This window comes from Mesoplodon mirus (assembly GCF_964341445.2).
Source record: "Mesoplodon mirus genome assembly, contig: SUPER_14_unloc_2, whole genome shotgun sequence".
In the NCBI taxonomy this organism is placed as follows: Eukaryota; Metazoa; Chordata; class Mammalia; order Artiodactyla; family Ziphiidae; genus Mesoplodon; species Mesoplodon mirus.
In genome coordinates, this window is record NW_028295783.1 from 3,228,607 (window position 1) to 3,245,413 (window position 16,807).

Consider the following 16,807-nt stretch of genomic DNA (forward strand, 5'->3'; position numbering starts at 1 on the left):
GTAACCTTTCAATCTCCTTCCCCAGTTTCCTCATAAACATTGAGAGTTTATTCCTCACACGTTAGACAGCGGTTTATGAATGGCCAGGCATAATGGACTCAGAATGAGTTGGCACGCCCGAGGTACCTGTCTTGCTGGGGAGCCAGAGGTGAAGGGCTGGCTGCTGGACACATGTTTGCATGGAGTCAGGCTGAGTGGCCTCAGGGTGTTTGCCCTGCACTTGTGTGTGTTTCTCCCTAGTTGGTTTCCTTGTCCAGCCACCTGTGACCTCCCTCCATCCAGCCCAGGGAATCCTTCTCATCACAGGGGTAGGATGTTTGTCTCATTTTCCATCACATCCTTTCCCCAAAGTTTGGTTGTGAGTTGTTCCCATTCCAAAGACCTTTCCTCTTTGAAGAGAAAAGAGAAAATCTTGTCTCTCCTTTCCTCTCACTTCACTTCTGCTCTATTATCTCCTCCGTCCAGAATGGCCCACTGACTCACATGGGTGTAGATCCGAAGATGGCAAGAACTGCCAGCAATTCTGAGATAATAATATGGATGGATCAGGAAAACTTGAAAACCTTTATCCCGCCACATTAAAAAAAATTGCACTTCCAGTGTATTCAGAGTCTCAGTGTAGAAACACAAATGATAGAGAAATTGAATTACACTCAAGTTTTTCTTTCCTCCTTTCCTGATTTATTCTAATCCTCCAAGTTAACATGATGAACTCTTTGTTGTGTAAAGTTTCAGACATTTTCTACCCATGCACACTTTTCTTTTTTTCACATAAGAGTGTGAACTAGGTCACTTTCAACATGCTGTGATTCTGTGATTCACTGTCTCCCACCGAGTCATCCACAGATAAAGTCATCTGTTTCACGGAGAACTATTTCCAATAGCTAATAGCCAATGTCTGTGGAGTGCTTACTCTGTGTCGGTTTCTTGTAACTACTTTACAGATCATTTGTACAGCGTACCCATGGACCAGGTACAATTATGACCCCCAAGTGACAGATAAGTGCAGATAAGTACAAATAAATACAGAGGCCAAGTGACTTGCCCAAGACGCTGGAGCAAATCAAAATCCATGCCTCTGTAATCATTTTGCTCTATTGCCTCTGTCTGGGAGGCTTGATGATTTGGCAACTAAAACCTTAAATATCATGTTCCATTTTTATATCTGTGACACAAGCGTGGGGCTGTGATACGGGGTAACTAACCTGACTACTTTTGAAAACCCTTATGCACCTGGATGAAAGTAAGCCAGGGACTGCAAGCCATAGATTTAAGGTTTCCTACCAACTTTTAAAAATAGCTTCTTGAATGCAATTTATGTAGTGTCAAGTCTAGGATGTAGCCCAAATAGTAACAGAAAAATGGAGATATGTAGGAAAATACTTAAAGTTGACAAGTATTGGGAGTGTAGTATTTTGGGGGCCAGCGTGTAGACCACAGGAAAACTTGCTGTTTCCATCCCAAAGGGAAGAGCCCTACGTTGCAACTGCCAAGGTCCCTGGGGCAGCAAGTGTGCTCACTGCTTAGTAAAGAAGCATCCTCAGTTTGATAGAATCATATGGGAGCCTTACATTTGGTTAGCAGTTCTACATTCTTGATGTAATAATATTTTCAGGGTGTGGGAGCGTATCAAGCTCTGAAAATACCCTTGGAGAGATCTGCTTATTAAGTTTGGCTATTTCAATCTCCCTACTACTTCTTTACTAAACACCAGGCGGTTTCCTTCACTTTTCAGAACCATGTTGTTTTTCCCTTGTCTAATGAACTTTGAAATACTTTTGGATGAGCTATTAAGTTTGGGGAAAAATAAACATCTCTTTAAAATAAGGAAGATAATAACAATGACAAGTAGAAAAATCTCTAAAACAGAGAATATCCTCCATTCTAGCCAATGACGGAGTGGAAGGTTCGTGCTCGCTGTCCAGGACGTAGAAATAAAAGCTGAGGAGGCGCTGAGGCGTCTCCTGGATCTCTATGAGCCTCCATCATTTCTGCTGAGTAGGGTGGACAGATAAAATATAGGCTGTTTAGTTAAATATGAATGTTTGAAAAACAACGAGTACATTTTGAAGATAAGTATGCCCCAAATAGTTCATAGGATCTACTTATACTAAAAATAATGACTTATTATTCATGTGAAGTTCAAGGTTAACTGGGTATCCTGTATTTTTATGTACTAAATCTGACAGCCCTACTGATGATCCACAATGGAGGCAGTTGAGGAGCGGTACATGCTGGCTCTCGGACAGTCAGAAATGGCTTCAGCAGATCCAGGTACAGTATGAAATTCTTTTTGGATGTAGCTCAGAAGCCATGGCCAGCCCTTGACTGCAAGTACTGCCTCGGGTTTCCCTGAGGTGGGGTAAACCTTCCTCTTAATGGCCTTTTGGTAAGTCTGGAAGACCATATCCAAGGGGAGCCCCAAAGTCAGTTTCATCCTCACAACCATGTTTCCAATTCCTGGAATTGGCTGCATGTGACTCACAAGAGCTGAGGAGGTTTGTGGAAATTGGGAGTGTCATAGCTTGAACCCTTTGTAGGTAAAGTTTTGCTGTTGTGAGAGTTTTATCAGGAGCAATGTGAAAGACTCCATGTCCCCAGGTAGATAGAAATAATCCTGTTCTACCTGTGTGTATGTGACAAGTCTCTAATAGTTCAGAGAGCAAGTATCTGGTCTTAGAAAGACTGATCCAAGCTTGGATGTTTCTGGTGACAAGGCAAGGTCCTGAGTTTCAAGTTCACCTTTTATGGTTGAGGAGACAATAAGGTGGTCAGAAGGGAAATCATGGAGGAGACCTTGGCTTTATCCATCGTGTAGGCTTGTATATGTGGTTCTATGTAGATCGTGTTTCAAAGGTGGAGCTTGTTTACAACTATGAACATTCTCCGATGTGCTTTTTGGACCTTCATTCCCAGAGCAAGAGCAGTGCCGAGGCTCTAGAAATGCCATGGATATTCTGAGCTGTCAGTGGCATTTCCCCGGTACTGTTCCCTTGGTGCCGCTCCTTGAAATGTCCAAAGGGATTATCATGTGTCTTGTGGCGGGTCCTAGCATTGTGAAAGGAAGCTGCTGCACCTGGCTCAGAGGATTTCGGATGTGGTGGGAGGAGGAGTAGTACTACGACTATAAATTGTATCACAGCATATCTATTCCATCTTGAGAGTGGGGTTGGGGGGTTATGAAGGGGGGCTTTTATTGTACTTTTATACATTGTACCCTTGAAACTAATTCAATTTTTAAAAATTAATTAATTTATTTGGGGCTGCATTGGGTCTTTGTTGCTGCTAGCGGGCGTTCTCTAGTTGCAGTGAGCGGGGGCTCCTCTTGGCTGTGGTGCACGGGCTTCTCATTGCAGTGGCTTCTCTTGTTCCGGATCATGGGATCTAGGCACGCAGGCTTCCGTAGTTGTGGCACGTGGGCTCGGTAGATGTGGCACAGGCTCTAGAGCGCAGGCTCAGTAGTTGTGGCGCGCGGGCTTAGTTACTCCGTGGCACGTGGGATCTTCCCAGACCAGGGCTCGAACCCATGTCCCGTGCATTCGCAGGCATATTCTTAACCACTGCTCCACCAGGGAAGCCCGATAATTCAGTTTTTTATAAAGAGAAGATTCCTAATATTATTCCAAAATTTTAAAAATATGTAGTTGGATAACACTATGAAAAATTAACTGATATATTCTTTTATTATTTATCTTTGCCCCCTGGATCTTTTTCCCCATCCAGTCAGCTAGGCACTGTGAGTTCACTGCATTAGGAAGGTAAAGACTCAGCAGAAATGAGGGAGAAAAACAGAAAAGTCTCAGCTTTGGAATGTTCACAACGGAGGCCACAGTAGAACAGGTGAGAATTCTGTGAACCAAAAATAAATGTCGTCTCAAATGCAAAAAAGTATTCTCTGCACTGGGAGGCAGGAGAGGGAGGGAGGGAAGGACTGAAGGAGAGAGATCAGTGTGGCCAGGGACATGGAGACTGTGCTTGAGGACGATATGCCCAGGAAGAGAATCAGAATCTGGAGAAGATTCAGCCTGCACGTGATCATTGCCTCCAGCCAGCACCCTCATCTCAGACGTTGGGAAATTCAGAGAGAGAGTGGGAGTACGTCAGGAGGGCCACGCGCATAGTCTGTGTGGCAGGGGTTGTGGCCGTTCCCTATTTGTGAGGAGTCCCCAGCAATTTGCAGGCCTCTTCTGGAAAATGCTGGCGGACGTCTCTAGTGCTTATGTGAAAGCTTGTTCACAAACCTTGAAAGATACAGATGTAGATGACAGATAGATGCATAGATAGAAAAATGTCCTTAAATAAAAGCTCCAGGAAAGGTTTGGAAAATGCCCTTTATTGCATAGGACGCTTCTATTGTCATATGATGTTAGACTGAGTGCCGGTCCCTTCATCCTCCTTCAGACCACGGCATTCTGTCTGCTACTCTCCCGAGGGTCCTTTCTTCTCCCTGGAAGGGATAAAACAAATGAGGTAGGACAGGAAGAGACAAGAAGCACTCCAAGCTCTGCTGGTCAGGGTTACCCTCCAGCATTGCCTTAATGCTCAGAGCCACACACACCACAGTGAGCTTGGCTCCAGATCAACTACCACGCAACGAAGGTTCTGGAACATTTCCATATCTCGGGGGACCTCATTTCCACGTGACTCTCTTTCATATTCCCCTTTGTCACAGAAGGCTCGGTCCAGTGGTCAGGGTGAGATCTCGGCTCAGGCCCAAGGCTCTCAGACCTCAAAGTTCTGGTCCTGCAAGGGCCCCTGTCCTCTCTTGAGACCACTCCTGGCTCTCTCTGCCGAGAAGGAGCTGCTGGCAGTACGTCCTCTAAGAGTTGAGGTCCATCGTGCAGACCCTGAGAAAACTCCTAGGAAAAGGCTCCACCTTCTTGTTTACGTCAACAGAGGTCAATGCCTTTGTTAGTGCTGGGTGTGTCCCATTTGATGCAACTGCAGAGCCATTAGGTAAACCAGCACATGTGTGCGGCCCCTTCCCTTAGACTCCTCTGGGCCCTCGTGACATAGGCTCAGAAGACTGCCAGCCTCAAGCCTTACCTCTTCCAAGGGACGGCCACACCGTCCTCCAGGATCTTCTGTCCCATGAATCTCAGTTGCTGTTTGGAACTCAAAGGAGAGAAAAGACCCTGCCTGCGGGGTCTCTTTGGGCTGGGGCCTTCCCCCGTGGGCTGCTCTCCCTCATTCTCCTTTTCTTCTTGCTTCTCTTCCTCCTCCTCCTCCTCCTCCTCAGGTGTGCTCTCGGATTCCACATTGCCCATCCACTGGGCCATGTTGAGATGAAAGACACGGCAGCTGAAGCCCTGCAGGACGCCGCCCTTCACGTGCTGCTGGAGGATCTCCAAGGTGGGGCAGACCCGGCAGCAGGCCATGCACCTGAAGCCGTTCTCCATGGTCACCATCCAGTCCGGTGTCTTGGCCCTGGGTCTCTCCTCGACGGCAGGTGACCCTGATGGGCTGCCTGGCTCTGCCCTTTCCTCATACTCTTTCTCCTCCCCAGTGGGCTCACTGTCAGACAGGAGGCTTTCGGTGAACACATCAGAGGGGCAAGTGCCTACTGTGCACGCATCCTCAGGAAGGGTCACTTCTTCTATCGTCAGCTGCTTTTCAGGCAACTCCAAGGGTTTCTTTGTCTTCCAGGAGACAGCGACACCCTTGTTCACTTGTACCTGCATGTAGTATATTTTCATGCCCCTTTCCTCTTTGTCTGGGTGCAGATAGTCCTTACAGGGTGAAGAGAGTGAGGAGGAGACACAGTGTGATGGGGGAGCGGTCTCCCCTTCTTCCTGAACCTGGGCTAGGGGTGCTGTAGGCCAGGCAGTGTCTCGAAATCTCCGCATTGCTGAAAAAGGAAATTAAAACCATAATAACATGCATGGGCCGTGCCGGAAGCTGAGGGAGCAGGTGTGGTAGACGAGAGAGGGACATTTGCATGACGTAGCTATGTCGTGAGCTTGGTGTCTGTTGGCCGTAGGATGGAGCGGTGTATCTGGTGTCATCTGTGGGCTTTTCATGTGCGTGGGGGGGATACTGGAGCAGTGTCTGTATACAGGGGTGTGGAGTATGGTGGTGAGGGCTGTGGTATGTGAGGGATGCGGCTGGATGCGTGTATGACAAGGAGTGTGATTTTGGTAATATCGGTGGTGCATTACATGTGGAATGGGGCTGTGGTGCTTGGGGTTTATGTGTGCTCTGAGAAGGGCTGTGCCTGGAGGGCAGATGTATGTGTGAGCTGTGTGGACCTGAGCTGGATGGTCCTGCTCTCAGTCTGGAGGTGTATGATGCAGAACTCTGTCCTTCTCTGGAAGCAAAGGCAAAGACAAAGCCTACATTTTCCTCTGAAGATGCTTAATCTGGTCCCTCTTCCCTCCACCTCAAGCCCAGACATTTCCGGACCCTGCTCCTTGACTTCCCCACCATGGTAGTAGCAGTATTCACACCGCCCCCCCAGACTCAGCTGGCATCCACGCCCTCGGAACAGCTCAGCCATCCTGCACAGGCTCCTCCACAGAGCCCTCATCACCTCTGATGACCCTGGATTTCCTCTCAGCCTCCCTGGGATCTGTGTGCCTCCTGCCTCACAGCCAAGCACCCCCTCACCTGAGGAGCCCCGCGCCCTTACCAGCGTAGCTGAGCTTGCGCGGAGTAGAAGTACAGAAGAAGTATTTAGGGGCAGAGGAGACCTCCACTGCCCCTGGGCTGCAGCCTTGGGCCACCACAGTGGATCCAAGCCGAGGGGGATCCTCTTGTGACTTCGAGATTCCTGAGGGAGGAATGAAAGGCTCAGGGTGGGTTCATCAGTCCTCTGTCCACAAATATTTACTGAGTGTGTGGCACGTGTCAGGTGCAGTGAATACACACAGTTGAGAGTGTGGTTCCCAGTGGATCCTCCAGGATTTAATTCCAATCAATACTTATTCTCTCACTGTCTAGTTGGTAATGTAGGCCTCGGTGGTGACTGTGAGTGTGTGGGAAGAGTGAGTGATGTGTATCAGTTAAGTCTGTGGTAAGTGTGGGGTTGGCATGGGGAGCACAGTGCAGATGTGTCTATCTGTGTCTGTGGACTTTGTGTGCATGGTTTCTGTTCACAAGTCAGGAATTCTGGGACATGTAACGTTTCCTCATTACATGGTGTGGCTTGTATTTATGGTGCGTGTTCATTCATTCATTCACCAAGATTCAGTAAGCAGCTACTCCTGTGTATCCGGCACTCTTCCATTGTTGTAGTCTTTGGTAACGCTGCACATTCTAGTAGGGGAAGACACACACTAAACAAAACTACAATAAATATATAATACATCAGCTGGTGGTAAGTATATAAGGGTTGCCAGACTTAGCGAACAAGAATACAAGGCACCCAGTTAAATTTCAGTTTCAGATAAACCCAGAATAATTTTTTAGTGTAAGTATTCCCATGCAGTATTTGTTCTTACTTAGTTTTAGTGTAAGTATGGCCCATACAATATTTGGGACATACTGATACTGAAAAATTACTTGTTGTTTATCTGGAATTCAAATTGAACTGGATAGCCCATATTTTCTCTGGCAATCCTGACATGGGTTACTGAGACTGTGGTTTACTGTGGTTTGTACAAAGCGGGTCTGGCATTACTCAAGAATGTGTTACAAGTGTGGTGTGTATGACACGTGACTGGTTCTTACAGAGGTATTTAGCGATGGCTGAAGTTAGCTGTGTTTGTGTGAGAGTTGTGGAGATACATATATATATATATATATATATATATATAGTGTGTGTGTGTCTGTGTGTCCTATATATATAGTGTGAGTGTCTATATACATATCTCATCTCCAGCGTTTGGTGTTGGAGGAGAGGATTGTGATACAGGTGGGTTGTATGAGAACGTAGTACAGGAGGGATGCGTGTATATACCTCCATGTGCTGTGTGTGGTTTAATAAGGAAGTTATATGTGGGGTGTGTGATATTTTTGCTGCATCAGAGTGTACATGGGTGTATGAGTTACTGTCTCATAAAACACCCCTAACAAGAATTCTGTATACACTCTTACGTACACCGAGTGTCAGCCAGGTCCAGGCAGGGTGACAAGAACTTTACCACGCAGACTTTATATCTGGTAAGCACTCTAACCCCATTCATCTCGCTCTTCTCTGCACTACCACACACACACACACACACACACACACACACACACACACACACACACACACAGGAACATAGGGCAAAATATTCTGAATGGTCAGGGGCAGTCATTGCCTTCCCCAGCCTGTCCCAGCCACTGCCTGGAAATCTGCCTGCTGTCTAGAGCTCCATTCCCAGGGCCCATCCTACAGTCTCCAGGGCCCTGGGCCTGGTAGGAGCTACTGGGCTCTAATCTGGGGCAGAGGCCTCTAGCTGGAGCTCTGGGGTGACCACCCCTCTCCCAGGGCAAGCTACTCGCCTACATTTAATGCACGCAGGCACCACGTGGCCCGTGGCTCTCAGAGCTCCCCGCAGGACCCTGAGGCCATTTCTCACCCCCGCTCACGTGGTCTCAGTCTCTGGAAAACCCTTCCCTTCCCTTGATCTCCTTTGGGAAATTCTTCCTGTTGAAGGAATAAATCCTCCTTGCTTTCAATATGACACCATCCCTAGACAAACAATCTTCTTTCAAAGTGCATTCCACTTGTCAAGATATTTTTCAACAGGGCCTTCAACTCATGGGGCTTCTCTTTCCACTTTGGTAAAAGAGGCCAAGCAACTCATGGGTCTCTCTCAGCATCCTTGCATCCTTCACATCCCCCACCTCATGACCCCAGGGAAAGATCCAAGAGAATAAGAGAGAAATCGGGGACTGAGAAAAGCTGCACCTCTAGGTCTGTGCAAGCAGGATGCAGCCTGCTGTGAGTCCGACAAAGCTCCAGGCCCGGCTGCCCCAGGAGAGAGTCCTCAGACCAGCGGAGCTGACCTCCCAACTCCCAGGGGGCATCTGGCCGTTCTGTGCCGTCTCACACCACAGGGGCCCTCCAGATATATACGGCAGCATCAGTGAGACAAGGTCTCTCGCTCCCTGCTTCACAGGTGACACGTTCTCAGTCCCCCGCTTCCTAGAGAAGCTTCAGTTTGGCAGAAACCCATGTGCCCCAGACAAGTTGCCCCCCACATACCTCCTCCGTTCTCGGCAGTTTCCTGGGACTCTTCATTTTCCAGATGTTTCCTCTTTTGTCGCCGTTCCATCGTACCAACTAGAAGTCTCCCTTAGAAGATGCCTCAAGAGATGTCCAACTCCTCCTCTTCCCTACAGGTTGGCCCTTCTTGGCTCTTGGGCAATCCGTTGAAATGATTCAATACAAACAAAAATAGTCAAGTCTCCTAAATGGCTGAAAAACTTGTACCACTTAGTGAACCAGCAGTACTGCCTAGTGCTCACCAGGGCTGTTATGTTTGCAGGGTTGCCAGGCGCACAGCGGAATTCTGTGACCTCAGTGCTGACATCAGTGCATTCGATGGACCTAGGGTGAGCACAGTGTCTGCAGTAGCACAGGCCCCATTTTCAAGAACAATTCCTTTTTCCCAGCCGATGCTTTCCCGTGAAAGGGAAAGGTTCCTACCATATCTATTATAAATTGTATCATACCATGTCTATTATAAAATTCACATTTTGATTGGACATCTTTTAATGTCTTTTCTAGAGAGATTTAATATGAATATTTTAAATGGTCTCCAGTTTCCCTGTGGATTATTGACATTTTAAACTCTGCACTTCAATTTTCCCTCAATACGTGTAATTTTGTCACAGCTATTTCTGTACTTAAAGATGAGGAACTATATAATTGATTTCTTCATTTTTTCCCCATCTCTCTCCAAGGTACTGCATTTGATTGTGTCTTGCGACTGAGTGAAAAATGCTAGTCCTTGAGTCAGGACATTGGGCCCTTTAGCAAGTAACTCAACCTATCTGGGCTTCAGCTTCTGTATGTGCGATCAAGAGGCTTGGACTAGCTGACTTTTCAAATGCTGTGTTTCTTTGATTCACTCTCACTTACTGATCTGCTCCTTAAGAAGAGGGTCTGTTCTCATAAAGTAACAACAGTCTTTTCCTAACCCTGGGTTGGGCGGAGTTTAACTGTTCGTACTCAGTTTGTTAGTTATATTGCCTTCTACGTATGCTTAGCTCTAAATAATTTATATGGCTCTTGTGACTATTTTTAGATCTTCTTTTTTTCTTATTTTCTTTTACAGTTTCTAATTTGTTATCGCCAGTGTAGAGGAGCCTGATTGATTTTTAAAATTTATTGATCTTGTATGTGTGTGCCTTGTTGAACCGTCTTATTAGTTCCTGCTAGTTTATCTGTGGGTTCTTTTGGGTCTCCTAGATAAATGAGCATATTAAATGTAAATAGTGTGTTCTTTGGATAAAGTTTATTTTCTTGCATCTCTATATATAGAAGCAATATGTTGAATTGATTTAAATATTTAAATACTTACATACCTGTTATCACAATCTAACGTTCTTTATCTTATTTTCTTTCAATCAATATTATGTTTTCAAGATTTATCCACGTGAATCCATAGAGATCTAGGTCTTTGATTTTTGACTGTTTGATATTATGTGATCACATGCATATAGCATCATTTATTTTCCATTCAAGCATTATTGGACAATTGGATTGTTTCCCTCCCTTCTCTAGAACAAACAACATTTCCTAGAATATCCCTGAAGGTGTCTGAGAGTCGAGAAGGGCCAGGCTGCCCGAAGGATTGCTACTTGCTTTTAGCCACCTTCCAACAGGCCGTCTCCAGCCAGCAATTTGAAGCACAGCTGAAATGAGAACTGCCCCAAATGTGAAGATCTTAGGAGCTTCCTAGAAGGTGGGAGGTTAATGATAGGCATCCTGCTGGGATCCCAGGGGAGTCTGAGCTGGCCTGAAGCTCATCTTCCTCCTCCACCTCTCAAGAGAAATGTGGAGGAAAGAAGACTTCAAAAACTGTGAGCAGGCAGAGGGAGGGATATTGGGGGCCGAAGCTGTAACTGAGGTCTTGGAGTGGGCTGTGAGCACGCAGAGCCTCTAGAGAGCCAGGCTCTGCCTTCTGAGAACTTCTCCCCTAAGGCTGCTCATAATTCACGTGATACCGGCCATATAGAGCCGACTTGGCCCACACTGTCACAGAAAGCCTTATCAGAATCTCTTCTTCTTCATACACTCTTGTGTCTGTTACTTGGTTATTGCCTTTGGTACTCCACTGATGTGAACCACAGTCGCCAGGGGATGGAGGACACTAGTGACCCATCTTGCTCTGTGGCCTCAGTCCACAGCTGGAGGGTAAGGGAAGAGGCCAAATGAAGGTTAAGAAGGAAAGATGGAGTTTGAAGAGAAGACCTGAGTTAAGGGTGTCTTCTCAAGTCTTGATGACTGAAATGTAGCTCTAGTACCTGAAGTCCTGCTTGTTCTCAAGGCTGACCGCGGGGCTGGGTGCACTCAGTGAAGGAACCGTATACACTTAGTATTTCCTTGCTTGCTCACGCTTGCCCTCCTCTGATACACCCTCTGCAAGACTGATCTTCCCCTGAAACAACTTTCCCCCTGCTACTGTCATCTCAGGAACATTTGCTTCCCCTTCCTAGTGTCCCCCTAGAATGCCATTGCAGCCAATTCATAATTTGATAATCATGCTGCTTACCATATTCTCAGCAATTTCGGATAAATTTTATTCGCTTTATTCCATAGTCTTCACCCATCAATAATCTTCCTTAACTTCCCAGCTGCAGGTTAACCCATTTGGAATCATTTCTTTTTCTTTCTCTTCTTTGGCAAATCCTTTCTATCTTTTAAGGTCTTTTTCTTGTCTCTCTACCATCCTGCCTTGCTGAACTTCTTTTTTTTCCGTTTAAGTAACCTTTCAATCTCCTTCCCCAGTTTCCTCATAAACATTGAGAGTTTATTCCTCACACGTTAGACAGCGGTTTATGAATGGCCAGGCATAATGGACTCAGAATGAGTTGGCACGCCCGAGGTACCTGTCTTGCTGGGGAGCCAGAGGTGAAGGGCTGGCTGCTGGACACATGTTTGCATGGAGTCAGGCTGAGTGGCCTCAGGGTGTTTGCCCTGCACTTGTGTGTGTTTCTCCCTAGTTGGTTTCCTTGTCCAGCCACCTGTGACCTCCCTCCATCCAGCCCAGGGAATCCTTCTCATCACAGGGGTAGGATGTTTGTCTCATTTTCCATCACATCCTTTCCCCAAAGTTTGGTTGTGAGTTGTTCCCATTCCAAAGACCTTTCCTCTTTGAAGAGAAAAGAGAAAATCTTGTCTCTCCTTTCCTCTCACTTCACTTCTGCTCTATTATCTCCTCCGTCCAGAATGGCCCACTGACTCACATGGGTGTAGATCCGAAGATGGCAAGAACTGCCAGCAATTCTGAGATAATAATATGGATGGATCAGGAAAACTTGAAAACCTTTATCCCGCCACATTAAAAAAAATTGCACTTCCAGTGTATTCAGAGTCTCAGTGTAGAAACACAAATGATAGAGAAATTGAATTACACTCAAGTTTTTCTTTCCTCCTTTCCTGATTTATTCTAATCCTCCAAGTTAACATGATGAACTCTTTGTTGTGTAAAGTTTCAGACATTTTCTACCCATGCACACTTTTCTTTTTTTCACATAAGAGTGTGAACTAGGTCACTTTCAACATGCTGTGATTCTGTGATTCACTGTCTCCCACCGAGTCATCCACTGATAAAGTCATCTGTTTCACGGAGAACTATTTCCAATAGCTAATAGCCAATGTCTGTGGAGTGCTTACTCTGTGTCGGTTTCTTGTAACTACTTTACAGATCATTTGTACAGCGTACCCATGGACCAGGTACAATTATGACCCCCAAGTGACAGATAAGTGCAGATAAGTACAAATAAATACAGAGGCCAAGTGACTTGCCCAAGACGCTGGAGCAAATCAAAATCCATGCCTCTGTAATCATTTTGCTCTATTGCCTCTGTCTGGGAGGCTTGATGATTTGGCAACTAAAACCTTAAATATCATGTTCCATTTTTATATCTGTGACACAAGCGTGGGGCTGTGATACGGGGTAACTAACCTGACTACTGTTGAAAACCCTTATGCACCTGGATGAAAGTAAGCCAGGGACTGCAAGCCATAGATTTAAGGTTTCCTACCAACTTTTAAAAATAGCTTCTTGAATGCAATTTATGTAGTGTCAAGTCTAGGATGTAGCCCAAATAGTAACAGAAAAATGGAGATATGTAGGAAAATACTTAAAGTTGACAAGTATTGGGAGTGTAGTATTTTTGGGGCCAGCGTGTAGACCACAGGAAAACTTGCTGTTTCCATCCCAAAGGGAAGAGCCCTACGTTGCAACTGCCAAGGTCCCTGGGGCAGCAAGTGTGCTCACTGCTTAGTAAAGAAGCATCCTCAGTTTGATAGAATCATATGGGAGCCTTACATTTGGTTAGCAGTTCTACATTCTTGATGTAATAATATTTTCAGGGTGTGGGAGCGTATCAAGCTCTGAAAATACCCTTGGAGAGATCTGCTTATTAAGTTTGGCTATTTCAATCTCCCTACTACTTCTTTACTAAACACCAGGCGGTTTCCTTCACTTTTCAGAACCATGTTGTTTTTCCCTTCTCTAATGAACTTTGAAATACTTTTGGATGAGCTATTAAGTTTGGGGAAAAATAAACATCTCTTTAAAATAAGGAAGATAATAACAATGACAAGTAGAAAAATCTCTAAAACAGAGAATATCCTCCATTCTAGCCAATGACGGAGTGGAAGGTTCGTGCTCGCTGTCCAGGACGTAGAAATAAAAGCTGAGGAGGCGCTGAGGCGTCTCCTGGATCTCTATGAGCCTCCATCATTTCTGCTGAGTAGGGTGGACAGATAAAATATAGGCTGTTTAGTTAAATATGAATGTTTGAAAAACAACGAGTACATTTTGAAGATAAGTATGCCCCAAATAGTTCATAGGATCTACTTATACTAAAAATAATGACTTATTATTCATGTGAAGTTCAAGGTTAACTGGGTATCCTGTATTTTTATGTACTAAATCTGACAGCCCTACTGATGATCCACAATGGAGGCAGTTGAGGAGCGGTACATGCTGGCTCTCGGACAGTCAGAAATGGCTTCAGCAGATCCAGGTACAGTATGAAATTCTTTTTGGATGTAGCTCAGAAGCCATGGCCAGCCCTTGACTGCAAGTACTGCCTCGGGTTTCCCTGAGGTGGGGTAAACCTTCCTCTTAATGGCCTTTTGGTAAGTCTGGAAGACCATATCCAAGGGGAGCCCCAAAGTCAGTTTCATCCTCACAACCATGTTTCCAATTCCTGGAATTGGCTGCATGTGACTCACAAGAGCTGAGGAGGTTTGTGGAAATTGGGAGTGTCATAGCTTGAACCCTTTGTAGGTAAAGTTTTGCTGTTGTGAGAGTTTTATCAGGAGCAATGTGAAAGACTCCATGTCCCCAGGTAGATAGAAATAATCCTGTTCTACCTGTGTGTATGTGACAAGTCTCTAATAGTTCAGAGAGCAAGTATCTGGTCTTAGAAAGACTGATCCAAGCTTGGATGTTTCTGGTGACAAGGCAAGGTCCTGAGTTTCAAGTTCACCTTTTATGGTTGAGGAGACAATAAGGTGGTCAGAAGGGAAATCATGGAGGAGACCTTGGCTTCATCCATCGTGTAGGCTTGTATATGTGGTTCTATGTAGATCGTGTTTCAAAGGTGGAGCTTGTTTACAACTATGAACATTCTCCGATGTGCTTTTTGGACCTTCATTCCCAGAGCAAGAGCAGTGCCGAGGCTCTAGAAATGCCATGGATATTCTGAGCTGTCAGTGGCATTTCCCCGGTACTGTTCCCTTGGTGCCGCTCCTTGAAATGTCCAAAGGGATTATCATGTGTCTTGTGGCGGGTCCTAGCATTGTGAAAGGAAGCTGCTGCACCTGGCTCAGAGGATTTCGGATGTGGTGGGAGGAGGAGTAGTACTACGACTATAAATTGTATCACAGCATATCTATTCCATCTTGAGAGTGGGGTTGGGGGGTTATGAAGGGGGGCTTTTATTGTACTTTTATACATTGTACCCTTGAAACTAATTCAATTTTTAAAAATTAATTAATTTATTTGGGGCTGCATTGGGTCTTTGTTGCTGCTAGCGGGCGTTCTCTAGTTGCAGTGAGCGGGGGCTCCTCTTGGCTGTGGTGCACGGGCTTCTCATTGCAGTGGCTTCTCTTGTTCCGGATCATGGGATCTAGGCACGCAGGCTTCCGTAGTTGTGGCACGTGGGCTCGGTAGATGTGGCACAGGCTCTAGAGCGCAGGCTCAGTAGTTGTGGCGCGCGGGCTTAGTTACTCCGTGGCACGTGGGATCTTCCCAGACCAGGGCTCGAACCCATGTCCCGTGCATTCGCAGGCATATTCTTAACCACTGCTCCACCAGGGAAGCCCGATAATTCAGTTTTTTATAAAGAGAAGATTCCTAATATTATTCCAAAATTTTAAAAATATGTAGTTGGATAACACTATGAAAAATTAACTGATATATTCTTTTATTATTTATCTTTGCCCCCTGGATCTTTTTCCCCATCCAGTCAGCTAGGCACTGTGAGTTCACTGCATTAGGAAGGTAAAGACTCAGCAGAAATGAGGGAGAAAAACAGAAAAGTCTCAGCTTTGGAATGTTCACAACGGAGGCCACAGTAGAACAGGTGAGAATTCTGTGAACCAAAAATAAATGTCGTCTCAAATGCAAAAAAGTATTCTCTGCACTGGGAGGCAGGAGAGGGAGGGAGGGAAGGACTGAAGGAGAGAGATCAGTGTGGCCAGGGACATGGAGACTGTGCTTGAGGACGATATGCCCAGGAAGAGAATCAGAATCTGGAGAAGATTCAGCCTGCACGTGATCATTGCCTCCAGCCAGCACCCTCATCTCAGACGTTGGGAAATTCAGAGAGAGAGTGGGAGTACGTCAGGAGGGCCACGCGCATAGTCTGTGTGGCAGGGGTTGTGGCCGTTCCCTATTTGTGAGGAGTCCCCAGCAATTTGCAGGCCTCTTCTGGAAAATGCTGGCGGACGTCTCTAGTGCTTATGTGAAAGCTTGTTCACAAACCTTGAAAGATACAGATGTAGATGACAGATAGATGCATAGATAGAAAAATGTCCTTAAATAAAAGCTCCAGGAAAGGTTTGGAAAATGCCCTTTATTGCATAGGACGCTTCTATTGTCATATGATGTTAGACTGAGTGCCGGTCCCTTCATCCTCCTTCAGACCACGGCATTCTGTCTGCTACTCTCCCGAGGGTCCTTTCTTCTCCCTGGAAGGGATAAAACAAATGAGGTAGGACAGGAAGAGACAAGAAGCACTCCAAGCTCTGCTGGTCAGGGTTACCCTCCAGCATTGCCTTAATGCTCAGAGCCACACACACCACAGTGAGCTTGGCTCCAGATCAACTACCACGCAACGAAGGTTCTGGAACATTTCCATATCTCGGGGGACCTCATTTCCACGTGACTCTCTTTCATATTCCCCTTTGTCACAGAAGGCTCGGTCCAGTGGTCAGGGTGAGATCTCGGCTCAGGCCCAAGGCTCTCAGACCTCAAAGTTCTGGTCCTGCAAGGGCCCCTGTCCTCTCTTGAGACCACTCCTGGCTCTCTCTGCCGAGAAGGAGCTGCTGGCAGTACGTCCTCTAAGAGTTGAGGTCCATCGTGCAGACCCTGAGAAAACTCCTAGGAAAAGGCTCCACCTTCTTGTTTACGTCAACAGAGGTCAATGCCTTTGTTAGTGCTGGGTGTGTCCCATTTGATGCAACTGCAGAGCC

The 16,807-nt window shown here is 46.1% G+C and overlaps 1 protein-coding gene across 1 annotated transcript in view; it reads right to left on the reverse strand.

Annotated features, from left to right (window-relative positions):
- Positions 1-16,807, reverse strand: part of LOC309816141 (uncharacterized protein) — a gene marked incomplete at both ends in the record, with an annotated part of 80,477 nt that overhangs the window by 2,648 nt on the left and 61,022 nt on the right. Inside the window, one exon of the mRNA XM_082646804.1 lies at positions 5,165-5,713. Within this exon, the coding sequence (XP_082502930.1) occupies positions 5,165-5,713 (549 nt within the window). The remainder of the gene's footprint in view (positions 1-5,164; positions 5,714-16,807) is intronic.